At 39.5% G+C, this 27,234-nt stretch overlaps 1 protein-coding gene and 1 long non-coding RNA gene across 10 annotated transcripts in view; one reads left to right on the top strand and one right to left on the bottom strand.

Annotated features, from left to right (window-relative positions):
- Nucleotides 1-6,838, bottom strand: part of LOC140704800 (uncharacterized) — a 52,422-nt gene extending 45,584 nt beyond the window's left edge. Inside the window, exon 1 of the long non-coding RNA XR_013541376.1 lies at nt 1,646-6,838. This is a non-coding gene — a long non-coding RNA (uncharacterized LOC140704800). The remainder of the gene's footprint in view (nt 1-1,645) is intronic.
- NRG1 (neuregulin 1) overlaps nt 1-27,234 on the top strand; it is a 746,295-nt gene that overhangs the window by 260,159 nt on the left and 458,902 nt on the right. Inside the window, exon 1 of one of the 9 annotated variants that reach the window (XM_078384831.1) lies at nt 15,651-23,477. The exons of the other annotated variants lie outside the window; for them this stretch is intronic. Within the exon in view, the coding sequence (XP_078240957.1) occupies nt 23,222-23,477 (256 nt within the window). The 5' untranslated portion in view covers nt 15,651-23,221. Of the gene's footprint in view, nt 1-15,650; nt 23,478-27,234 lie in introns of those variants that run through there. 9 annotated transcript variants of the gene reach the window in all.

The following is a 27,234-nucleotide window of genomic DNA, read 5'->3' as shown; positions in this document are numbered from 1 at the left end:
TGTTGTTGTTGTTGTTGTTGTTGTTTATATTGGCCACAGCTGACACTGCAGTAGTATGCCTAGGACTTTCATTTCAGATCTTCTACAATGAACATGGAGAATGTTGCAGGCATGGGAGAAGAATGGGTAACAGGAAGGGCTGTTTAAACTTGCTTAACATCCCTTTCCTCACCTGCTATCTTTCCACCTATGGATGAAAAGATATGGGCAGCCCAACTAGGAGGCAAAAAAAAAAATCACTGGAAAAATGTGCTCAAGGAAGGAGATAAAGGGCCATAATGAAAGGTTTGAGGGCTCAGTAGCCCACTCCCATCTCTTTTCCACCATCTCCTGTGCCTACTTCTCTTTGTCTCTGTGGTTTTTTTAAAAAACAAGTATTAGGGAAAGATATAGGAAAGTGTTTTGTATGTCGCATCTAGTTTGGGCTCGCTATTATTGAGCCTAATTCGGCCTGAAGTACTCAAATTGTTCCAGCTATTTATGCTTTTTCTCCCTGGCTTGTCAGGATAGTGACAAATGTCAGCCAATCACTTGCTTCCAACATGATCCAGGTGGCTAAATTGTGTATTGACTTCTTGCCATATACAAATAAAACAAGTTTCATTTGTGGCCAGATTTCAACAGTGGCAAAATCTGGCTCATATTCTGCCATTGCAATGTACTGGGATGTTTATCTGAAAGTGCAGGCAGCCGGACCATAATCTGCAGTACCTTTGTCAAGTCTATTGCATGCTGCTCCAACAATGTAGTCTTTTATGGAAATATTGGCCAAAATCCTGTTGCCTAGTATAGTAGGTAACAGAATAGAATTAATGAACTGAATTAATACTAAAGTAAGTCACCATCAGAGTAGGCCACTTGAATCTATGGAACTTATGGAAGAGTTGCCTCACCAAGTCCCCATTAAATCAATGGCCCTAATCTCATTTTGTTAAGCAACATAGAAATGGTACTGCATGTTATGTTTTTTCATAAAATCTATTCTCACGGTAGTCTAATAATTTTGTGCCAAGTCAGTTTCGGGGATTTGTTATGTTTTGATCCTGCTTATCATCCAACACATTTAAGGCAGAACACAACGTCTTCCTCTCCATTTTTATTATCACAACAACTCTATGAAGTAAATTTATTGGCTAAGAGTTATGGACTTAGCCCTAACACTTATTATTCAGTAATTTGAATGTAGATCCACTCAGTAGGAATTTGGTATCAGATCACAATTAGAGATGCCCATGAACTGCCAAAGCAGTGGTTTGTGCCGAATTTTTATTTATTTATTTATTTATTTTTGCTGAATAGGTATTCGGCTCTTCTGAGCTCTGCCTCCCCCAGCAGGCGCCCATTTAGATGTAGCACCCTGGCTTCCCTGCCTCCTCTGGGCACTGCCTTTGAGTGGATGCCTATCAGAGGAGGTGGGGCTGGGAAGCTTCAAACACCTGTTCAGCTGAAAAATGAACTGGCATGGTTCACCTGTTCGGTGCTTCATGCCCATCTCTAGTCACAAACAATCTAACACTATAGCCACTACACCATATTTGTTTCCAACTCAATTATCTTTTTAGTTTTAGTCTCCAGTTCACCTTTGTTCCACTGTAGATTACACTGCAAACTCAGTGAAATATGCATGTATAAGAAAAACTGGTACCTCGTAATCAAGACTGCGGTTTTCTTTTCCACATTAAACAAGAACATGCAGCTCCAGTCCTTTGATCAGTGTACATACAGTTCTGCTGCTATTTTCAGGCCTCACCACCTTGAGTCAATCACCTCTTGATCTGACAATTTGGAAAGTAAAAATAATGTTAATATCTCAGGCAAATTTATTTCTGAGTAAATCTATCTTAGTACCATGGTATTTCCAAGCTTGGAAAGTTAATTTTCTAAAATTAATTTATTTTAACTATTCATTATAGTGTTTTGAAAATAGTTCATTATTTAAACTCTTTATTGAACAAATAATAATATATTAATAGTATTTATTCACATAGACGGTACTACCTTTTGACTCTAAGAAGAGGTCATAAGGCAGGTGACAAAGCAAAAACTAAACAATAACAAAATTAAAACAAGACATTACAGCCAATCAGACTTAAAAGTCATCAATCCTCAACTAACAACATATTGACATATTTAAAAAAGTAACTTGTGTTACTTGCTGCATTACTTTCATTTTAATTACTTTTTAAAAAACAGTGGATTGATGAGAATGGTATGAAAATGGAAATATCGCATCAAGGTGCCTCTAAAATGATCTTCTAATATTACCGTTAAAAAATAACAAGAAAATGTTATCTTTTACCTTAATATAGAGATTCATTTGGTATGCTACTTTTGAAAAGTGAATTCGATGTGTCTTTTTCACCTCTGTGGTGACATAGTTTATAATCCAGTGACATTCTTTTTGTGTTAATTAGTTTGTAATTTAAGGACTACCTGCAGATATTTGATGTGTGTTTACCTAAAGGGCTATGATTGTTGTATGGCAAAGAGAGGCAGCCTTCAAGGGTATGGGGAAAAGTTTGGACATGGATGTGGGAGGGCCGTAGGAGCCCTCCAATATGCACTCTGTGTCCCCAGTCCCTTCTGGGAGATCAGAATTTGTATTATATACCCATTTCAGTACAACCAGTGCCTGTTAATAGACTTCAAAAAGTATTTTGTAGAAACAAGAAGTGACTGACTTGTCATTTCCAGTGTTCCTAAGGCTTAAAACAACCTGGAGGAAGCACTCAAATGAGATATGCTTTGTAAATTACAAACCCTGAAACCTCTGAGGGTGCAATTTGCATTTTGGGGCAAAAGGTTGGGTGGAGGAATTATTGGATTTGGAATGTTTAAGAAAAGAAATAGTCTGAAGAATACAGTTGTTTCTGTCGTACTCCTCAGTCCTCTAGCCTTGTTGGTGAACCTGGGTACATTATACCAGTAACTTGTTATACAGTGGGGTCTTGACTTGAGAACTTAATCCGTATTGGAAGGCGGTTCTCAAATCAAAAAGTTCTCAGGTCAAATCTGCATTTCCCATAGGAATGCATTGAAAACCATTTGATCCGTATCTGCTCTTTTCCGTCCATAGAAACTAATGGGAAGCTGCTATTCCGCCTTCGACCACTAGAGGGAGATATTTTGTTTCTTTTTTTCTTAGGTCAAGAAAGGTTCAGGGAAGGCAGGGAAAATACACTCCAGGCAGTACAGTACCAGGCAGTCTGAAGACTGTCTCCCAATCCACTCTCTAAACGCTGGGAGGAGTGAGGAAGCAGACAGGCACCCTTTTCACTGGCCAACAGTTAACTGAAAGTTCAAATTTTGCACTTTCCCTGCCTCCCACATGGTTTTTTTTTCAGTTCTTAACTCAGATCTAAGTATGTAAGTCAAGTCAATATTTTCCTATGAGAATGGTTCTTAAGTCAAAATGTTCTTAACTCGAGCCGTTCTTAAGTCAAGACCCCACTGTAATAACTTCTGCCTTGTTAGTTCCCAGTTGTGTGCTGCTTTTCTGCAGCTTTAAAACTACAGAATCCAAGAAAACAGCATGGTTGTGATTGAACACATGAGTATCAATGGCTTGAGTTTTATTGTATGTTGTTTGTTATTGCCTCTTTCTTTAAAAATTAAAAAAAGTAACTTACAACCAGCTTTAAATCAAAAACATATCAACAAAAAGTAATACAATACATTGTAAGAAACTGCTTACTCTAAAAGTAGTTCAGCTGATGATAAAATTTATGATGCTACAAGTGTTGCATGCATTGGGCTTGATTAAGGCAAAAAAAGGCTTACAGCCAATGCAGTGCAGCTTTCCAATTATGGAATGCTCTGGGTTATTACCACCTGTTAATCAGGACCATCATCCCTAGCTGGCCTCTATTTTCTGCTAATGAGCTACTAATGAGCAACAACAGCTGTGTGTTTCTGAAGGTCAGTAACAAAGTTACTTCTAGCTATTTGTTTAGATGGAAATTTGTGGGGGACCCCAGGCACCAGTGGTCAGGGCTAGAAGCTGCAAGTCAGTAAGAATAGGGCCTGTTTTTGTTTTCTCTTATGGGTACTTCCTTTCTCCCTCCCTCCCCCACCCTTCTCTTTCTGTCTGGGTGAAACTGCTTCAGTGAACTTGATTTTCAACCTAGTGGGATTTTTAGCCTTTTTCTTTGGTTGGTCAATTGAGACTGGTTTATTTGTAAGTTGTAAGGGATGAAATGATGTGAATAATTCTGGATAATAAGTATTATAACTAGTAATTAGAAATTCACTTCCTGGTGTAACAAATAGCACCTATGTTATTTTCATAAGTTATTTTAAAGGCTATAAAAGGTATTTTCAGAGGCATTTTCTCATGAATGTTCCATGTGGCATGCCATTCTCTTATCAGTTCTCAATGTCAAAGGTTTTGTCTTCCTATTTTCAAGATACAGTATCAGAATTGACCACTAGAGGGAACCAGAGAGTATTGCTTTGTATTCTTCCACCCAGTTGGTAATATTATTTTAATAATGGATGATGTACTTATCTCACCTTATTCCCAAACAGAGTGTTAGTTCTAGTTATGCAAACAGTAAAGCACCACTTTTTATTAAACAGGCCTATGAGGAAAAAAATGATGGATAATAGATAGCCAGTTCACATTTTAGAAAGTGAGTTCTGCATATAAAAAGGAAAAAGGAGAATACAGCTTCTGAAATTTCTGTGCAGTGGGCACTCTGGGAGCACATAGGGTGAAACAACTGGTGATAACCCAGCAGATGCTCATGCCATGCTTCGTGTCAGAGGCTACTAGCAGCTCACTCATCCATCTACCTAGCCTCCAGAACACCAGATGGTTCTCAAGCCCGATGTACAGGAAGCATTCAGGTCCTTCATCACCAGATTCACACTTCTGGGGAGCTGGTGGGAAATCCTGTTACCTTGTAGAGGAGGCTTTCCCTGCACCTTGCTTCGAAAGCAGATGCTAGCTATTTTTAAAGAGAAATAACAGGTTGTTTTCAAATGTTAACACCATATGGCTTTAAAACAAAATACTGGATTAGGAACACCACTTTCAGCAGCAGCATATTTTAGAGCATTGTCCACTGCTGCCTACATTTTGGAGCAAAAATCCAAAGGTAAAAGCATTTTACACCTCTAATCCTTTGAACTGACACCTTGATGGCTTAAAGCCTATCAAAAGAGAGTGGCATTGCCCTCCCCCTCCATGAAAAACATCCCACATTTTAACAGAATTTCAAAAGAAGTCACACATTTGGAATCTGAATTTGAATTTTTATAATTTTCCAGCCATTTCACGGCTCCATTTACATTCCAAGTACTGGGTAACACAGGACGTGATGTGTGTGTGCAATCCAGCTGTTGCTATTATGTTCTATCAAGTTGCCCTTGACCCTATGAATGAGCAATCTCCAACATGTCCTGTCCTCAACAGCCCTGCTCAGCTCCTGCAAACTTAACTCTGTGGTCCTTTAGGGAGTCAATCTACCTTCTATTTGACCTTCCTCTTCTACTGCTGCCTTCAAGCTTTCGAAACGTTATTGTATTTTCCAGAGAAAAGACAATAATGATAGCGTGGATAATCTTGGTCTTGCTCTACAGTGGCAAAACCTTACACTTGATTATCTTTTCTAGTACAGTACCTTCATTGCTTCCAAGTCATATTTTGATTTCTTGGCTGCAGTCTCCATTTAGATTGATGGTTGAACCAAGGTATACAAAATATCTGGCTACAGTGGTGTCTTGCATTACAACGTTAATTCGTTCCAGCGAAATCGCTGTAGAACGAAAACATTGTAATGCAAAAATAAAAAGCCCATTGAAACACAATGAAAACCCTTCAAAGTGTTCCAATGGGCTGGAAACTCACCATCCAGCGAAAATCCTCCATAGGGCAGCCATTTTCAGTGCCTATGCAGTGAGGAATCCATCCCAGAAAACAGCAGGGAGCCATTTTATTTACCTGGTGGCCATTTTTAAATCGCTGATCAGCTGCCCGAAAATCATCATTTTGTGAAGAATCGGTTCCCGAAGCAGGAACCAATCATCGCAAAGCAAAAAGCCCCTATTCAGACCGTTTTGCGATCACAAAAGCGATTGCAAAAACATCATCATAATGTGGTTTTGTCGTAATGCGGGGCAATCGTAAAGCAGGGCACGACTGTATTTCAGTATCTTCATTGTCCAGCTAAAGCAGTTTATATTGTACTCTGTACTAATTTTTAAAATGTTAAAATTGAACGCAAACTCTTAAAATCTGAGCCCTGTGAAAATGAATTCAGAGACCGAAAGCCACAACAGTAACCACCTTGGGTTTCTTTTAATTCCAGCATGAAAGTCTCATACACATCATTTCAACCCTGTGTTCTTAATTATAAAAGCTGAGAACTTTCTTGGAGAAAAAATGATAAAGCTGACCATCTTAAAAAGTTCATTATTGCAACTTCACCACATTGGACCCATGCATACAGGATCACAAAGGATCATACAAACAGCATATGTCTCGGCTGAATTGATCTAAAATAAATAAAACACCATAAACAAATTAGAATGTCCTGAGAATTAAATGTTTTTGAAGAATAAATGTTTGTGGGAATAGGAGAAGAACAGTTTTCTTTCAACAGGTTATGTCATATTATAGTAAGTAACAGAAAAGTCAGGATTGCCATCATGGAACTTCTAACATCTAGAGTGATTTACAGCTTCCATGTATCTTCTTGAGATATATATCAATACTGTATATCTTAAGCTCTTTTCCTCTCACGCAATACTAGAACCAGGGAACAATCATGCAAATTGAGTGTTGGGAGAGTGAGAACAGACAAAATAAAATATTTCTTCACCCAGCGTGTTATTAGTTTGTTGACAGGTCTCAAAGTCAACCTAGGGAATTGTTCATTGCAATTCAGGGGATAAGTTGTTACAGGATCAGATTTAGTAAAGCAACATGTAACAAAGAAGCACAGCTGAGTTAATTGAGGCAGCTGTGGGACAACCAATTTGATTGGATCAACCAAGGATAAAACTAGCCAAGCTTGCAGAGACAAACTGTTGGGTAGTTTGGGTAGTTTGGGTGGTTGTATTGTTGTGTTGCTGGTGATTGTGTTGCTGAGAACTGTATATTCTGCATCGTTGGATGAAGACTTGCCATATTGCAAGGAGAAGATCCTGGAGGAAGACTATCTCCGTGGTGAGAGGAGAAGACTTCATGGATGCTGGACTATTTACATTGGTAACAACCTTTGGTTACTGAAAACTGTAATTTACCATTGCTAACTGAAGAACTACTGTGAATGACCAGGACTGTATAAAGACCAAGAGAAGCTGTATTTACCCCTGTATATATGGACTTTAATGTAAATAATATTTTCAACACCACAACAGTGTCTGTTTGGTTTAATCTCTGGGCAGTTCACTTCACCATTACGCCCCAGGCGTAGTCTGGTAACGCAGCACCTCTGTCAATTGGTTATGGGCCCAGACAGCGCACCAGACTGCATCCAGGTATAAATTTAAGAAGTTATTGAAGAAACTGCTGAACAGAGAGAGCCAAGTAGTGTGGGCTACAGTCTGTGGTGAAAATGGCCAAAGAAATGTCTATGGCTGGACTGTGCATAAAAAAGTTGAATGGGGAAAATTATGCAACTTGGCAGCAGAAGGTTCAGTTGCTATTGCAAAAGGAAGCATTATGGGACATTGTAGAAAATCCCCCAGCAGTCCTAGATGAAGAAAAAAGAGCACTAAATTTTAAAGCTCTGGCTATTATTGGCTTAACTCTAGAAGACCGTCTTCTTATCCACCTGAGAGGCCAAAACTCAGCAAAGAAGGCATGGGAGGATTTAAGGAGACTCTTCGTAAGAGATAACGTTGGAAGCCAGATTCAAATTGCCAGGAAACTTTTTCGAACTAGACTGAAAGCTGGAGGGTGTATGCTTCAACATTTAGAGGCAATGAAGTCAATGTTGATGGACTTACGGGAAAAGAACATCACATTTACAGAAATACAAGAAGCATTTATTATCCTGTCTTCATTAGATGAGTCATATGATCAGCTGGTGACCAATTTAGAAATTCTTCCTCAAGCAGAGCTAACAGTAATTAATATAACGAGCAAACTGTTGGAAGAGGAACAAAAGAGAAAAGATAACAAACAGCTCCGAGACTCCAAACTCACTAATCAACGTGATAAGCTGAAAGAAAGTGAGGAGGAGGGGGACACAGCTGCAAGCATTCATTCTGGAAAACGCTGTTTTTCCTGTGGCTCAAGAAAACATCTGATGAAAGACTGTAAATTTAAGAAAGGAAAAGAAAAACAAACCAGACGCAAGAGAGAAACACTAAGCCTGACTGAGGAAATTTATAACTCTGAACAGGGAGAAGAGTGGATTGTCGACTCTGGAGCAACTGCCAGCATGTGTAAGAGTAAACAGCTAATATTTAACTACCAACCTGTATCCAACCAACAAGTATGCTTAGCAAATGGTGTTAGTGCTAAGGTACTGGGAAAAGGTAAAGTGAAATTGCCTTATATTGCTAGACCAATAGATGTTTTACATGTTCCAAATTTGAAGCATAATTTACTTTCTGTGAGTTCATTAGCAAAGAATGGGTTTGTCAGCACTTTCTATGAGGAGAAATGTGTAATAACTAGCAAGAACAATGAAAAATTGAATTGCTATGCTAGAAATAATTTATATAGACTAAACTGTACTAAGGCTAACAATGTCTATGAGAACAAATGTATACACAAAGATTGTATTCATTTATGGCATCAAAGACTTGGACATGCAAACTACAAAACACTGAGAAAAACAATTGAAAACTCAGTAGGAGTTAATCTAAAACAATGTAATGAATATGTGAATTGTCAAGCATGCCAATTAGCCAAGAGTAAGAAAGCACCTATAATGAAACATAGTGATGTACAAGTGAAAAATATATTAGATTTGGTGTCAATTGATGTAATTGGACCCAAAAGTGCATCATTAGGAGGAGCTAGATACATTCTCTCTATCCAAGACCAAAAGTCCAGTTTTGGATACTGTTATCTCATGAAAGATAAAAGTGCAGTACATGTAGAGTTTGAAAAATGGCTCAAATTTGTAGAGCGTAAAACAGGGAAAAAGGTTAAGGTGGTACAAACTGACAATGGAACAGAGTTTACAAATGCCAAATTTCAAGCAATATTAAAGAAAAATGGTATTACTCACAGGAGAGCTGCTCCCTATACACCTACTCAGAATGCCTTTATTGAAAGAAGGGGCCAAACTCTGCAGAACATGGCTGAGGCAATGATTAGGGGGAGTAATCTATCAGAGAAATATTGGGGTGAAGCTACACTTTGTGCGAATTTTTATATTAATATTCTTTGGCACAGTGGAATAAACAATATACCTTACACAGTTTGGACTGGGAGAAAACCAAATTTAAAATTTTTACATGTATTTGGATCTCCTGCATGGGTTCACATCCCAAAAGAAATAAGGAGAAAGGGAGAGAAGAAAGCCAGGTTGATGTATTTCCTTGGATATCAGCAAAATAGGAGAGCATTTAGGTTTGGGTTGCCAAATACCAACAAACTTGTAATAAGTAGCAGTGCTTCTTTTAATGAGCACAGTAACTGGGACAAAATATGCAAACCCCCAGAAACAATAATTAAATTGCATGAAAGGAATGAAAGTAGTGAAGATAGTGCAGATGAAAGTGACTCACAAACAGAGCAAGAAATTAAAGGAGAGGTAGAACCTGAGGAAATGCAATCAGATAAAGAAATTCCATCCAACTCAGAAAGGAGGGAAACTCTAGAGGAGGACAGAGAATTACCTAGGAGGTCTAGCAGAGAGAGAAAAACTCCAGACAGGTACAAGCCTGAGACCTATTACTGTCTCAATGTGGCTGAACCAGAGACATATGATGATATATGTAATATGCCTGAGAAAGAACAAATAAAATGGAAAGAGGCAATGGAGAAGGAGTTAAATTCATTAAAACAACTGAAAGTTTATGAGGAGGTGAAACTGCCTGAAAAATCAAAAGTAATTGGTTCCAGATGGGTATTTAAAAGAAAGGTGGATGCCGATGGTAATGTGAGGTATAGAGCAAGGTTAGTGGCAAAAGGGTATGCACAAACTTCAAACGACTATGATCAAGTTTTTGCACCGGCTCTAAGACCAGAGACATTGAGATTTGCTTTAACCTATGCAGCCAAGCATAATCTCATGACCAGGCATGTTGATATAGAAACAGCCTATTTATATGCTGACCTGAAACACATCATTTATATGGAAATTCCACCAGGTATTGAAAGGGAAGGTAAATGCTGGATATTGAAGAAAAGTCTATATGGTCTCAGACAAAGTGGCCATGAATGGAACCAACATTTAACTAAAACTTTAAAAGATAATGGTTTTGAGCAAGGAAAGGCTGACCCTTGTTTATTCATAAATGAGAGAACACAAGCTATAATATTAGTATTTGTGGATGATCTAGCCATATTCACCAAAGATAAGAAAGAGGCTGAAGAAATAATCCAAATGTTAAAGAAACACTACAAATTGAGAGATTTAGGAGAAATAAGTAACTACTTAGGAGTAGAAATAGAAAGAAGTAAGAAAGGATTTAAAATAGCCCAAAAGAGCAAAATATTAAAACTCCTAAAACAGTATAAGATGGAGGATTGTAAAGGTGCAGCAACTCCAATGAACATAGAGTTCGAGAAAGAAGATATTAGTGGCCCAGATTGTGATATTGATGTATATAGATCACTGGTAGGCAGCTTACTATATTTGAGTAGATGGTCAAGGCCAGACATCTCTATAGCTGTAAACCTGCTATCTAGGAACGTGAGCAAGCCGAATGAAAGGCACATGCAATCAGCAAAAAGAGTACTTAGGTATTTAAAGGAAGCACAAAATAAAAAGCTAAATTTAGAACCAGTGGGAGAACTGTCTATCACTGCTTATGCCGATGCTAATTATGGTAGTGATTTAACGACCAGAAGATCAACATCAGGCATGACTGTGCATTTGGGAGGAAGTTTGATAAGCTGGAAGACAGCTAGACAGAAATTTATATCGTTGTCTTCTGCCGAATCTGAGTATGCAGCATTATCTGAATTGTGTACAGATCTAGTTTTCTATAAACAATTGGCACAAGATCTGGGTGTGAATATAAAATCACAAATAAAGGTTTTTGAAGATAATCAAGCTGCCATACAAATGGCAAACTCACCAAATGTAAAAAACAGATCTAAACACACAGATATCAGGTACCAAAATGTAAAGCAAAGTATAGAAAATGGTTTAATTGAACTGGTATACTGTGGAACAGAAAATAACAAAGCTGATTGTTTAACAAAAGTATTGGGGCCAACTAAACATAACAAAGCATGTGAAATGTTGGGAATGATATAAAGTATGTATGTGAATGTAAAAAAAAAAACTCTGTATATGTTCAAGGCAATGTACAATGTATGTAACAGAATTGCTATAAACAATTGGAGGAGATTGACAGGTCTCAAAGTCAACCTAGGGAATTGTTCATTGCAATTCAGGGGATAAGTTGTTACAGGATCAGATTTAGTAAAGCAACATGTAACAAAGAAGCACAGCTGAGTTCATTGAGGCAGCTGTGGGACAACCAATTTGATTGGATCAACCAAGGATAAAACTAGCCAAGCTTGCAGAGACAAACTGTTGGGTAGTTTGGGTAGTTTGGGTAGTTGGGCTGTTGGATAGTTTGGGTGGTTGTATTGTTGTGTTGCTGGTGATTGTGTTGCTGAGAACTGTATATTCTGCATCGTTGGATGAAGACTTGCCATATTGCAAGGAGAAGATCCTGGAGGAAGACTATCTCCGTGGTGAGAGGAGAAGACTTCGTGGATGCTGGACTATTTACATTGGTAACAACCTTTGGTTACTGAAAACTGTAATTTACCATTGCTAACTGAAGAACTACTGTGAATGACCAGGACTGTATAAAGACCAAGAGAAGCTGTATTTACCCCTGTATATATGGACTTTAATGTAAATAATATTTTCAACACCACAACAGTGTCTGTTTGGTTTAATCTCTGGGCAGTTCACTTCACCATTACGCCCCTGGCGTAGTCTGGTAACGCAGCACCTCTGTCATTTGTGGAGCGCCCTCCCACAGGATGTAGTGATGGCATCTGACCTAGATGCCTATAAAAAGGGGATTGGACAGATTTCTGGACGAAAAGTCCATTGCAGGTTACAAGCTATGATGGGGATGCATAATCTCCAGGTTTAAAAGGAAGATACCACCAAATGCCAGATGCAGGGGACAGATATCAGGAGACAGGCATCTAGTTGTCTTGTGTGCTCCTGGAAGCATCTGGTGGGGCCACTGAGATACAGGAAGCTGGAGTAGATGGGCCCTTGGCCTGATCCAGCAGGGCCCTTCTTATGTTCTTATTGCAACTGAGTATTTTATTTATTTTCCTATATTATTTGGTTTCTTTTCCAATTATCTGGTTGCAGTCTCTTTCTGCATTCCTTGGTAAATGAGAAAGAGTATCTATCTAAAAAGTTGCAATCAATAGCTTTTTGCTTATGTTCCATGCTTATGCAGCTTATTTTTCAGTAGGTCATGTTCTGGCTAAGCTACAGATGTGCATCAAGAGCAAACACCTCAAGCAAGGGCCAGCAGGAAGTTTTCCTGTTGACCACAGTCTTTGCAAAACAGCTGGATGTTGTCTCAACAGAAGCAGCCCCTTCAGAGTTATAGTAGCAGGTGGCAAAGTGCTTCCTCTTTGGTGGGCAATCCAAAACAAACTATACATAAGAGGTGTGTGCATATGTATACGTCTGAAATGAAGAAGAATAGCTCCACCTGTTGACCAGCTCTCATATGATATTTTGTGATGATGGCTGCATTGGCGCACCAAAGCATTCCATCTCATTTTTCTTGGCATTATTATCAGGAAATAATGGGTTTTCTTTAAAAGAAAGGAAAAAAAAAACCCTATATGTTGTATAGTTGTATAATAAAGGATCAAGAAAAATGTAGTTCGCAAACCAAAGAAGCTGAGAGGATTACTCTCTGATGGAGGTATGATTATGTGTGAAAACACAAATAGAAGATTTGGAATGTTCAATGTTTGCTCACCATTCTTATTGCAATGATTTTATTGATTTTAAAGGAGCATCAAGTTTTGAATTTTATTGATTTTTGCAGATGGCTGTTTCCTTCTGTCAACAGGCAGAGGAAATACATGAATCTGCTGTTTCCATCGACAAGAGGCAGGCTGGGAAAACAAATTCATAGACTTGCTTCCCAGTAGGGATTGTGGGTTCATGGAACAAGTTACTCTCTCTTTAGGGTGTATTTGCACAACCCAGACACAGTCTACTAGCCACAAATTGTGGCCTGCCACATGTAGTACCATCAACATTCCTTTGACAGTCTTGTTTTTGCAGGCACGTGTGTTTAGTCGTTTAGTCGTGTCCGACTCTTCGTGACCCCATGGACCAGAGCACGCCAGGCCCTCCTGTCTTCTACTGCCTCCCGGAGTTGTGTCAGGTTCATGTTGGTTGCTTCGCAGACACTGTCCAGCCATCTCATCCTCGGTCTTCCCCTTCTCCTCTTGCCATCACACTTTCCCAACATCAGGGTCTTTTCCAGGGAGTCTTTTCTTCTCATTAGATGGCCAAAGTACTGGAGCCTCAGCTTCAGGATCTGTCCTTCCAGTGAGCACTCAGGGTTGATTTCCTTTAGAACTGATAGGTTTGTTCTCCTTGCAGTCCAGGGGATTCTCAAGAGCCTCCTCCAGCACCACAATTCAAAGGCATCAATTCTTCGGCGGTCTGCTTTCTTTATGGTCCAGCTCTCACTTCCATACATCACAACAGGAAAAACCATAGCTTTGACTATTCGGACTTTTGTTGGCAAGGTGATGTCTCTGCTTTTCAAGATGCTGTCCAGATTTGTCATCGCTTTCCTCCCAAGAAGAAGGCGCCTTTTAATTTCAGGGCTGCTGTCTCCATCTGCAGTGATCATGGAGCCCAGGAAGATAAAATTTGACACTGCCTCCATATCTTCCCCTTCTATTTCCCAGGAGGTGATGGGACCAGTGGCCATGATCTTAGTTTTTTTGATGTTGAGTTTCAGACCGTTTTTTGCACTCTCCTCTTTCACTCTCATTACAAGGTTCTTTAATTCCTCCTCACTTTCTGCCATCAGAGTGGTATCATCTGCATATCGGAGGTTGTTGATATTTCTTCCGGCAATCTTAATTCCGGCTTGGGTTTCTTCCAGTCCAGCCTTCCGCATGATGTATTCTGCATATAAGTTAAATAAGCTGGGGGACAATATACAGCCTTGCCGTACTCCTTTCCCAATTTTGAACCACTCAGTTGTTCCATGACCAGTTCTAACTGTTGCTTCCTGTCCCACATATAGGTTTCTCAGGAGACAGATAAAGTGGTCAGGCACTCCCATTTCTTTAAGAACTTGCCATAGTTTGCTGTGGTCCACACAGTCAAAGGCTTTCGCATAGTCAATGAAGCAGAAGTAGATATTTTTCTGGAACTCTCTGGCTTTCTCCATAATCCAGCGCAAGTTAGCAATTTGGTCTCGAGTTCCTCTGCCTCTTCGGAATCCAGCTTGTACTTCTGGGAGTTCTCTGTCCACATACTGCTGAAGCCTACCTTGTAGGATTTTGAGCATAACCTTGCTAGCGTGCGAAATGAGTGCAATTGTACGGTAGTTGGAGCATTCTTTGGCACTGCCTTTCTTTGGGATTGGGATGTAGACTGATCTTTTCCAATCCTCTGGCCACTGTTGAGTTTTCCAAACTTGCTGGCATATTGAATGTAGCACCTTAACAGCATCATCTTTCAAGATTTTAAATAGTTCAACTGGAATGCCATCACCTCCACTGGCCTTGTTGTTAGCCAGGCTTTCTAAGGCCCACTTGACTTCGCTCTCCAGGATGTCTGGCTCAAGGTCAGCAACTACATTGTCTGGGTTGTCCGGGATATCCACATCTTTCTGATATAATTCCTCTGTGTATTCTTGCCACCTCTTCTTGACGTCTTCTGCTTCTGTTAGGTCCCTCCCATTTTTGTCTTTTATCATGTTCATCTTTGCGCAAAATGTTCCTCTAATATGTCCAATTTTCCTGAACAGATCTCTGGTCTTTCCTTTTCTGTTATCTTCCTCTATTTCTTTGCATTGTTCATTTAAGAAGGCCCTCTTGTCTCTCCTTGCTATTCTTTGGAAGTCTGAATTCAAGTTTCTGTAACTTTCCCTATCTCCCTTGCATTTTGCTTCCCTTCTCCTCTCTGCTATTTCTAAGGCCTCGTTGGACAGCCACTTTGCTTTCTTGCATTTCCTTTTCTTTGGGATGGTTTTCGTTGCTGCCTCCTGGACAATGTTACGAGCCTCTATCCAAAGTTCTTCAGGCACTCTGTCCACCAAATCTAGTTCCTTAAATCTGTTCTTTACTTCCACTGTGTATTCATAAGGGAATTTTTTTAGATTATACCTGAGTGGCCCAGTGGTTTTTCCTAATCTCTTCAGTCTAAGCTTGAATTTTGCTATGAGAAGCTGATGATCAGAACCGCAGTCAGCTCCAGGCACAAAGAGCAAGAATGTGAGACCATTACTGGGATTACATACAGAGTTAATTGCAGTTAGTGTTGGGCTTGGTGCCTTTATCTTATATGCACCTCAGTACTAAGTGAAATGGGCAAGATGTAGCCCTTTAATAATTGTTGTTCTCAACCCCCATCAACTTCAGCTACCATAGTACGAGGAGAGAGACTGTGTGAGTAAACACTGAGAAAATTATTCCTATGGATTACAACTGCCAGCATGGCCAGTGGGATTCTGGAAGTCCAAAAGTTACTTTCACAAACTATCAGTGTGTGTTACAGACCACCAGCATCTGGAGGACCACAAAAGGTAGTGAGAAAGGTAGTGAGCAGTTCACATCCAACTACCTGGCTACCATCCAACAGGTGTTAAAAAAACAAATCAAAAATCAATAAATGAACCAAACTTGGCAGCCTAGTCAGAATGATTAGCCAAATTCACAATTGCAAAATGCTACCTTGGCCATGAAAGCTAAATCGTACCCATGTTTTTGTAGAGCAAGCAGAAGACATTGATTTTGTTCTACTGTACAACATTAGTTATGTTCCTAGCCAGTGTCGCCATGGGATGCCATGTTAAGAAGCTAGAAATCTGGCCTTGTGGTACAGTGGTTATACTGCAGTACTACAGCCAGGACGCTGCTCGTCATGACCTGAGTTCAGTCTCAACAGGCTCTGGTAGCTGGCTGAAGATTGACTCAATCTTTCATCCTTCCAAGGTTGACAAATCGAGTACTCACGTGTGTGTGCAATGTACAGCCTGCAGAATTAAATTGTAAACTGCCCAGACACTGCAGTGGTGCCTCGCTTTACGATCGTTTCGTTTAACGACAAAACCACATTATGATGAACTTTTTGCGATCACTTTTGCAATTGCTTTATGATGTTTCCTATGGGGGAATTTCACTTTGCAATGATCGGATCCCTGTTTCGGGAACCGATTCTTCGCAAAACAATGATTTTCGGATAGCTGATCCGTGGTTTCAAAATGGCCGCCGGGTAAACAAAATGGCCCCCGCTGTTTTCTGGGACGGATTCCTTGCTGCACAGGCAGCGAAAATGGCCGCCCTCTGGAGGATCTTCACTGGACTGTGAGTTTCCAGCCCATCAGAACACATTAAATGGGTTTTAATGCGTTTCTATGGGATTTTTAATTTCTCTTTATGACTTTTTTGTTCTACAGCGATTTCGCTGGAACAAATTAACGTCGTAATGCGAGGCACCACTGTGCTTTAAAAGCTATGGGGCAGTATATAAGCAGCACACACTTTGCTTAGAATTTGTTCTTTATTCTGAGGCTACAAATCCTTGAATCCCTCACACAGCATGTCTATCAGATTGTGCGAGCTGTAGTCAAAACAGGACATTTTCCCACCTCAGTTCTTCCATTTTCACCTTCCCCAGTGGAGGTGTACTGCAGAAGACTGGAGAAGAAGTTACCACAAGTTTAAGTGCTCCACCATTAAAAAGACTGAAAACAAAAGAGGGAAACCTGCAGTGGAAGATAACAATTCAAGAAAAAGGATATTAATTGCCTTCTTATGAAAGGGGGCAGAAAAGCTGGATGTGAAAGTATGATTCAGGCCGAATTACATGAGACCTTATTTGCAAGTGGTGCCCTTGTGTGCCTGATTTGATTGTTTAATTTAATACATGGCCAGTGAAATTCCCACTAAAGCTGTATTAGGATTGTGGCATGAGGGCAAGGGTGTGTTAATATGTCGGTCACACTCTAACTCAGGCTGTGAAAGAAAAGCTCTCATAACACTATCATCCATACAGTCTAAATGTATATTGTTGGAACCCTTCTTGTTAGAAAATATGGCCCTTGCTGTTTTTTGGGTATGGATTAAGTTTCGTTAGTTGAATTGCCTCAACTTTTTTGAGAGATTCCCAGGAATACCAAACTCAAAAGTGTGACTTTGCCTGTAATTGCACTCCTTTTTCACCAGTGGTCTGTCCCTCATTCTGATTCCTCACAAAGTGAACTGTTGTTGGTCATGAGAGTGAGGCCCTGAACCTGGCTTTGTTACTGTATTCAGCAGCTCCATTTTTGATTTTCTGCTGAAAAACAAATTTGTCCATACTGTAAGTTTAGACAAGGGCAGAGATATAAATTAAGTGTTTCAGGGTTTTGTTTATTAATGTCTCCTTGAAGCTTCCTCCTTCTAATCCTTATTCCTGAGTCCTGACCTTTAGATTTTTCCCTTTCTTTTAAACAATCACAGGATACATTTAAACTGGTAATATGTAGAATATTTGTAGCAAATTGTGAAAAGCAATTGATGAAGTTTAAGATGTGTTTCCCCTCCTTTTGCTCTCCACCCTTTTGAAAAGGCCTCATGGATAACAGCACACACTGAGAAAATCAGAAATTTTGTCTGCATTACAAGCAGCCATTAATGTTTCTATTGCCCTACTGCTGTTTTGATCCTTTCTTATAAAGTGTTCAAAAAAAAAAGAGGGGGGAAATCGCCACTATGATAGTCAGTATAGTGAATGCTTTAAAAAGAGTCATAGTTCACTTGGGACAGATAGTATTCCTCATCACTATATCCCTTTATTTCATCTTTTAGCAAAAAAACAAACAAACAAACAAACAAAAACAATACCAGCTAGTTCTGTTCTACTCATTCTAATAGCTGCAGAATAAACAAGCTCTTCTGACAGCATAAAAACAAATATACTACTTTATTGCAGGATTGGAAGAGAACACAACTGCACATGAAAAGCAGAGTAAAAGTCCACATAGTGAAAGTTAGCTGTAATCTATAATACAAAGCTATAATAATTTATTTCTTCAAGGGACATGTTGTTTTACAAACTGTTCCACTCAGGACTGATTAAATAATTCATGTGATTATAATAATGAAGAATCCTCCTTCAATAAGATAATGTCTTGAGTGAACAGATTTTTGAGGTTCTTCCAGATGAAGCTTTTGCTGTACATTTGCCCTGCTCTACCCAATGTCCCCTATCCTCTTGCTTGTTCACACATGTATAAGTGGAATTGTGCAACTCACCATTGTGTAGTGGTGCTAACTACTAACTAGTGAGGTGCTGGTTGGATTACAAGGCATGTGCCTGATTTTGCACCAGGCAGGCACCTAATGATGTGACTAGTGCTTTCTCAGGTAAAGGTGAAGGTAAAGGTTTCCCTTGACAATTTTTGTCCAGTTGTGTTCGACTCTAGGGGGCGGTGATCATCCCCGTTTCCAAGCCATAGAGTCAGCGTTTTGTCCGAAGACAACCTTCCATGGTCACATGGCCAATGCGACTTAGACACAGAATGCTGTTACCTTCCCACCAAGGTGGTCCCTATTTATCTACTCGCATTTGCATACTTTCGAACCGCTAGGTTGGTGGGAGCTGGGACAAGTGACAGGCGCTCACTCCGTCACGTGGATTTGATCTTACAGCTGAAGATCTACAGACCTTACAGCACAGAGGCTTCTGCAGTTTATCCCACAGCACCACCACGTCCCTCTAGTGCTTTCTTAGTTAGCTGCAATTCACTGCAGTAAGTTACATAATTGAACTTACACATCCATAAAGCACTAACAGGATCCTAGTTAAATGACCACATAAGCTGAATTTTTTAAAGCATCCTATTCTTAAACTCTTTTTGCCTATAAACAAACTATTGTCCTTTAAATGAAGCCTGCCATGCTCTTTAAATGGAGATTTCACAGCCTATGTTTTGTAAAGATAAATAAATAAAAGATACATTTTCAAAAAATTATAGGGGGACTTCTCCATTTCCCCTACATTGATTACAGGCTGGGTAACTCAATGTACTGTAATTGTTAAATGCTACAGCCAATGTTCATATTAAAACAACCTTAAAACATCATTCTTTTCAGTGAAGACAGTAACATGATGTAATCATGAATCAAAGCCAATATTTTATAAAACATAATCTATATGTGGGATCAAACTCTTAGAAAGCAAGAGAACTGATGTCATTTATGCCCTAAATGACAATCTTGAATGTGTAAATTTTTGTCTTAGCCACTAATGCAGAACATGTTTAGGTAAGTCACTATTTCTTTAGCCTCACTCTTGCTTACTTACCTGTAAAATAGCTGAATATTAGCCAGTGCTACAGTGCTGTTGTAAAATGTGGTCTATATAGCACCAGTAAAAGGTGTATAGGGGAATGTGGTATGATAACAATATATATGTATATGCTATGCAAAAGCTTGGTATTATCAGAAGGTTCATTTAGGAAGTGGTGAAAAAAGACAATCACCTCAGTATTGGGGGAGAAAATTGACTTTCATTTCATTCTGCTGAATTTGCTCTTTTCTCCCACGACCCATGTAGGCATCCCTCCAAAGGTACAAGCTGCCTTTATACTCCCATCTTCATAAGAATGGCATGAAGGGACAAGAATTCCGAAAGGTTTAGAAAACTCTGTTACTCTAATGGGACTTACTTCTCTGAGATTGTCCATTTTGGCGCTGATCAGGTGGAGATTTCTGGAGCTTTCATGTTCTTATTATTGACCATTCACTGCTCTCAATAAATTCCACTAAGAAAATTATTCATGATGGATCTTCTTTTATCTAAGGGCCAATAGTTCAGTGATGGAGCACAGGTCTGCATATAGGGAATGCTTCCTGATTTCAGGGCTTGGAATCTCCAATCTAGTAAAAAAAAAAAAGATCTAAGGGAGGAGAGCTCCGGGAAAGATACGGGAGAGTCATATAGCACTAGATAGGGCAAAGGTTTGACTTTGAGTGTGACAACTTTTAAAGTCGGTAATTAAATATTTAATTTTTTATAAAGTAATTTAGAAACTTAGTAATTTAGTAATTGAGAGCACAGAGTGCTGTCCTCTGAAGATGCCGGCCACAGAGACTGGCGAAACATTAGGAAGAACAACCTTCAGAACATGGCCAAAGAGCCCGAAAAATCCACAACAACCATAATTTAGAAACTATTTAAGGTGACATTATATTCCTGCCTATAATTTAATGTGAATCTTTCAGTTTGCACTTTCTTAATAAAATTTCAGCTGCCAGCATGTAAATCATAATTGCAACAATATCTCACTAAACCAATTCCTTAAATTATTGGTACAGAAAGAAAAAAGTGGCTAAGGAGGAGATAAAGATGTATTTTGCAAGAAAACAACACAGCCTGTCGTGTGTACAGCACCCAAAGAATGTGTCATTTCCAGTGTCTCTATCGCAAGTACAAAAGACAAAGAAACACTCAGTTCATCCACTTTTGAAATATGCCAGGAAGGAAGGAAGGCATGCAAGATTAGACAGGCTTATTGTACATTGTTAAGTGACCTTTTTCAGACTAAAACCTCTCTCTGAGATACTTCATGTTCAATCATGCACTTGGCTTACCATTCAAATGCAAGGAGAGTTTTTACTTATCAATGCTACAATTTACCCCACCCCACCCTAACCCCACCCCCAGAATCGGCCTCACGGGAGGTGTACATTTCCTGTTTGCATTCCATATTGTGTCAAGAACCTTCATCAAATAAATAGCAACATTTCCAAATAGTTTTGATACTTAGGCTTACCGCCTGCTTCATTAAATGAGAATACTAGTGTGTGGTGGTGTCATGAGTTAATAACTGGTCCCTTCTGTTTTTTTGTAAGTTAATTTGAGCAATGTTCTAATGCCCAGTGTACCTGCAGGGCATAGTCTCGGTAGCACGCTCTCTCTGTCTCCTGTGTTCACTCTTGTTCTGTCATATATTTATGTGATTGGTGGAGAAAACGGTTTATAATTGGAACATAGCCAGCAGGATGGACAGGCCTGAGTTTTGCATCTGGCTCTGAAGAATAAGTTATGATATTGAGAAGGTGGGGGGGCCTCCAATTTCATTAACATTTGATAATCTTTCTGACTGTCACCTGCAGAACCTGTTTCCAGGCACTGCATTTTACTAGGGAAATGAAGATAGGCTAGGAGGATCAGTAAACTAGAAAGTGAGTCTCTGCTGACCTAGAAACACTTAGATAAGATTGCATCTCATTGCAAACAGATGGCCTTGGATCTAAACATGTTTTAAGATGCTGATGTAAAAGGATTGGACAAGTGAATTGAAGCCACTGAATTTGTCTTTGTTGCTGGAGGCTGAAGTAGCTTGCCTTTTCCAGTGTTTCCTAGTACTGTATGTCAACTGCATCTATTCTTGGAGTAAGATAACTTTTGAAGACTGATCCAGATATTGGTAAACTGGAAGCTACAGCTAGTGTAGTGCAGAATGTTTTAGCTAGGCAAAACCTAACACCTCTGCTAACAGAGTTGTACTGACTGCCTATTTGCAGTCAGGCCAAGATTAAAGTTTTGCTGTTTGCATGTAAAGCTGTAATCAATTAGGAGCTGGTTGCCTGAGATATCACCTTCTTCCTTATAGACCATCTGGTCCTTGAGGTCATCTGACAGATTCTCATGGTAGTACCATACAGTCCTGAAGTCCACTCCACAACAGAAATGTGAGTCCCACTCTTGGAAAGAAACGGGGTGGGGGTGGGGGGTTTGAGGGATCCTTCTTCTCTCCATGCAGTAAGATTTCTCTGCATCAGGGTTCTCCCCACAAAAAGGAGTTTCAAGGGAATTCTCATGAGAGTTCATGGAAGATTTCTGGTCCATAAAGAAAATCTAAAATGTGCAAGATTGTTACAATTCCTGTGCAGAATGGAATCATTCCTACAAAGAATTCATGTGGAAAGAAAAGAAGAAATACCAAACTCTTCAGGATTGTTTTAATTCATGCAAAAAATGTCACCTTTCCTGCATAGGGTTTAGTGGAAAGAGCATCAAGATTTGTAGAATTTAGCAGATTCTTATCCAGAACAAAGGCCAAAATAAATAAATAAATAAATAAATAAAAGACAAAACAAGCATTGAGCTATTGGCCTCTAGATGAAAGGGTCTTATTTTTGTGGGAAGCCAGGAAATCTAGCTGATACAGAGGGATGTCTTGGTGTAGTGTCACACCATGCTGATTTGTGGAAAATTCACAGAATATGAGAAATCTTGTGAATACTTGTCACATCCTACCGTACAGACTTTCTGCATAGAACATTTGATATGGTAGCATAATCATGTAGAATACTTTTTTTATATTAGATCTGCTTTGATAATTCTTAACTTAAGCACACATTGAAAGTACTGTATACTTATTTTTAAATCCTTTCTGTTGAAATCCAGCATATCATTTATTGCACTCTCATTGATACCTTGGTAAGGTAGATACTGAATATTATGTATCCTTGTATACTGCATGTTTTTGTCATGGTGGTAACTCACTTTGAAATCCTTTGATATAAGCTATTCAAAAATACTCATGCATAAATGAGTGGTATGGGGAAAGTAATACAGCCCACCAAACCCCAACAAGTTGTTGGATGAACCACTGATATAATTGCCTTACACATTACAGTCTGTTTGCTAACAGACACAGTGTGTTTTTCCTCAGCAGTAAGTCCTGCTGAATTCATTGGGACTTACTCCCAACTACATATGCCTAGGACTGAAGTTCATTTCCTTTGAATAATCAGCATCTTGATATTGATATAGCCAACCAGCTGCCAAGGACAGAGCTCAGCCATTTCCACCACCTCATCCCAGATAAGCAGCATAACTACATGAACATATTAAGTAGCAATCAGAGTTATACTTCTTGGATAATTAGTTTGAAACATTTAATATCATACTGTTTCGTTACAGCTAGATTCTGGAATGTAAGCACCTTCCTTTTGCACCTGAAGCCTGTTCTCCTAAGCCGCAGCATATCCTGCTCAGGCTTTCGCATCAGGTGCTGTTTATTATTTCAAACTTTGTTACTTCAGCTCACCCACTCTTCCTCCCAGTTCTGCTTTAATAGTGTGGGAGCTGGTCCAGGTACCCTTCCATATAAGATTTATGCTGTTTGAAAATGTTTTATTTCCTCTGTGGAGATTGTTGATTGTTATTAGCCTTATTTTGAAAAGCCTCAGGAATGTATGTTGTCATCCTGAAGATGAAACAATCTGTGAAAGGGGGGGAATGTTACTAATTCCAAATTTCCTTGCAGGTTTAACAAGATGATAGTTACAATCCCTGTAAATGAACAGAAACAGATGTTAGAAACTTGTTTCTCCTGTTAAAAGAAACTCTCTTACTTACAACCCTGCGTGTAGATAAAAGGAAAAGCTGACTCACACCACCAACTGCTCTCCATAATGCATCTGCTATACGGACTAGTCCTCTGCAAGATCGTTATTGTTTAGTTGTTGAGTCATGTCTGACTCTTCATGACCCCATGGACCAGAGTACGTCAGGCCCTCCTGTCTTCCACTGCCTCCCGGAGTTGGGTCAAATTCATGTTGGTAGCTTCAATGACATTGTCCAAACATCTCATCCTCTGTTGTCCCCTTCTCTTGCTTTCACACTTTCCCAACATCAGGGTCTTTTCCAGGGAGTCTTCTCTTCTAATGAGATGGCCAAAGTATTGGTTCCCCAGTTTCAGGATCTTTCCTTCCAGTGAACACCCAGGGTTGATTTCCTTCAGAATTGATAGGTTTGTTCTCTTTGCAAGAGTCTCCTCCAGTGCCACAATTCAAAAGCATCAGTTCTTCAGCCGTCAGCCTTCTTTATGGTCCAGCTCTCACTTCCATACATCACTACAGGAAAAACCATAGCTTTGACTATGTGGACTTTTGTCGGCAAGGTGATGTCTCTGCTTTTTAAGATACTGTCGAGGTTTTTCATCGCTTTCCTCCCAAGAAGCAGGCGTCTTTTAACTTCGTGGCTGCTGTCACCATCTGCAGTGATCATGGAGCCCAAGGAAGTAAAATCTGTCACTGCCTCCATATCTTCCCCTTCTATTTGCCAGGAAGTGATGGGACCAGTGGCCATGATTTTAGTTTTTTTGATCTTGAGCTTCAGACCAATTTTGGCACTTTCCTCTTTCACCGTCATTAAGAGGTTCCTTAATTCTTCCTTACTTTCTGCCATCAGAGTGGTATCATCTGCATATCTGAGGTTGCTGATATTTCTTCTGGCAATCTTAATTCCAGTTTGGGATTCCTCCAGTCCAGCCTTTCACATGATGTATTCTGCATATAAGTTAAATAAACTGGGGGACAATATACAGCCTTGTCTTATTCCTTTCCCAATTTTGAACCAATCAGTAGTTCCATATCCAAATCAAACTGTTACTTCCTGTCCCACATATAGATTTCTCAGGAGATAGATAAGGTGGTCAGGCACTCCCATTTCTTTAAGAACTTACCATAGTTTGCTCTGGTCCACACAGTCAAAGGCTTTTGCGTAGTCAATGAAGCAGAAGTAGATGTTTTTCTGGAACTCTCTGGCTTTCTCCATAATCCAGCGCATGTTAGCAATTTGGTCTCTAGTTCCTCAGCCCCTTCAAAATCCATCTTGTACTTCTAGGAGTTCTCAGTCCACATACTGTTGAAGCTTGCCTTCTAGGATTTTGAGCATAACCTTGCTAGTGTGTGAAATGAGTGCAATTGTACGGTAGTTGGAGCATTCTTTGGCACTGCCCTTCTTTGGAACTGGGATGCAGACTGATCTTTTCCAATCCTCTGGCCACTGCTGAGTTTTCTAAACTTGCTGGCATATTGAGTGTAGCACCTTAACAGTGTAATCTTTTAAGATTTTAAATAGTTCCACTGGAATGCCATCACCTCCACTGGCCTTGTTGTTAGCCATACTTTCTAAGGCCCACTTGACTTCACTCTCCATGATGTTTGGCTCAAGGTCAACAACCACATTATGTGGGTGGTCAGGGACATCCAGATCTTTCTGGTATAATTCCTCTGTGTATTCTTGCCACCTCTTCTTGATGTCTTCTGCTTCTTTTAGATCCTTACCATTAAAATCCTGCTATCAACCAATTGCAAGAAAGGTCAGAATCTGACTCCGATTTGCACAAGGTTTGCTCAATTGGTTATGGTTAGCTTCAGCTAGTTAGTGAAGAGTCAGGCATATTGCAGTCACCACATGCTCAAATGTGCAGCTGAGATGCACTATAGCACCTCATGAATTAGCTGCAGTGAGTTACAAAAAACATATGCAAACAACTATAGGATTCAAGTCAATATGTAAAAAAGATGGGTGAAAGGTTTGTAAAGGGCAGCACCAAAATTGAACCACATGGGAAAATAGTCAAGCCTCACTCTGACACTGAACTAGAAGATTTACTTTTTCAGAACAAAGATACTGTTTGTTGTTTTAATTAAAATCTTCTTCAGAGACCTTTTAAAGGATTCTTCAAGAAATATTTTTCTGAAACAATCAGATCATCATCATTAGTCAACTTCACATTCTTATTTAATTTAATGAACAGATTATATTCCTTCTGCATTTCTAAGTCATTTCCAAATAAAATAATTTACATTTAACCCCCCCCCTATAAAGGCCTTGCATTAAAAGCAAAATAAATAAATAAATTACCAGTGATTAAATAGTAAGACTATGAGATTTACAATTGTAGAAACAATTCTCAACTAATGAAAAAGTTAAGATGTTCCAAAACAGAAGTATTATTTTTAAAAATTGTCTCCTGAAAATAAATTACCTAAGGTGCTTCCAGGGGGTTGTTCTGTTTTTTTGTGTGTGTTTTTTGGGGGGTTGTTTGGCCATCCGTGTTCTTGAGGTTTTTCCTCCTAATGTTTTGCCAGTCTCTGTGGCTGGCATCTTCAGAGGACAGGAGTTAGAATTCTGTCTGAGTTCTAACCCCTATGCTCTGAAGATGCCAGCCACAGAGACTGGCAAAACATTAGGAGGAAAAAAAACCCCTCCAGAACACAGCCAAACAGCCCAGAAAACCTACAACACCCATCGAATCCTGGTCATGAAAGCCTTTGAGAGTACTTCTAGAGGTTTTTTTAAAAAAATTATCACTTTGAACCTTCAAATTGTTATTGATCTTCCTTGGAATATGGCTGTAGAACACATTCTTCAGTTTTCTGTGCAGAAAGTAGAATAGATCAGGGACAGGATCAGCCAACCAGCCAATCACCCTCACTGCTAAATACATATTTTCAGTCTCTCCCCCTCTCCCATTAAACATCTGCAAAGAGGTAGATGTGGTTTCCCACCCACACACAGAGGAATGTGGCAAACAGGCATGGAATGAAGTAAATGGGCAGAGCTTCAACAACTTAACAGGATCTGCAACAAGCATAAACACATTAGCAACAAGCTACTGTAAGTACAGGTACTTGGACTTCACAAAAGAAATGAGAGAATGTTTCTCCCATTGTCTACCTAGCATGCATGATTCCACCCTGTAAGCATCTGTGCTTGTTTTCGCTTGCTCACCTTTATGTAGCAGAGTCAGGTGATGGTCTGATGCCCTCACGGGTGAATAGCTCAAGATGTGAGAGCCTGACACAGCCCAAGGCCAGTTGCCCATCTTGTTGGTTGGCTGTGAGAGAATGCCTTTGTCAAACTACCTCCTTGTCCATTCTGCATTCTGCTAGTTTTACCGAAGACATATTGCTCCAGATCAACCAAATTATCCAAACCACAGGATGAACTTAATGATGTCAAGAAAGAGGCAAGGACATAAAGGGGAATAGAAACAAGGTTTTTTTATATATGATTAACAACAAGCTCTCCCTGACAGATATTGTTTTGCTTTAACATT

Source organism: Pogona vitticeps, chromosome 2 (assembly GCF_051106095.1).
Source record: "Pogona vitticeps strain Pit_001003342236 chromosome 2, PviZW2.1, whole genome shotgun sequence".
NCBI lineage: Eukaryota > Metazoa > Chordata > Lepidosauria > Squamata > Agamidae > Pogona > Pogona vitticeps.
The sequence above is the reverse complement of the archived record's forward strand: the minus strand, read 5'-3'. Positions and strand labels throughout refer to the sequence as shown.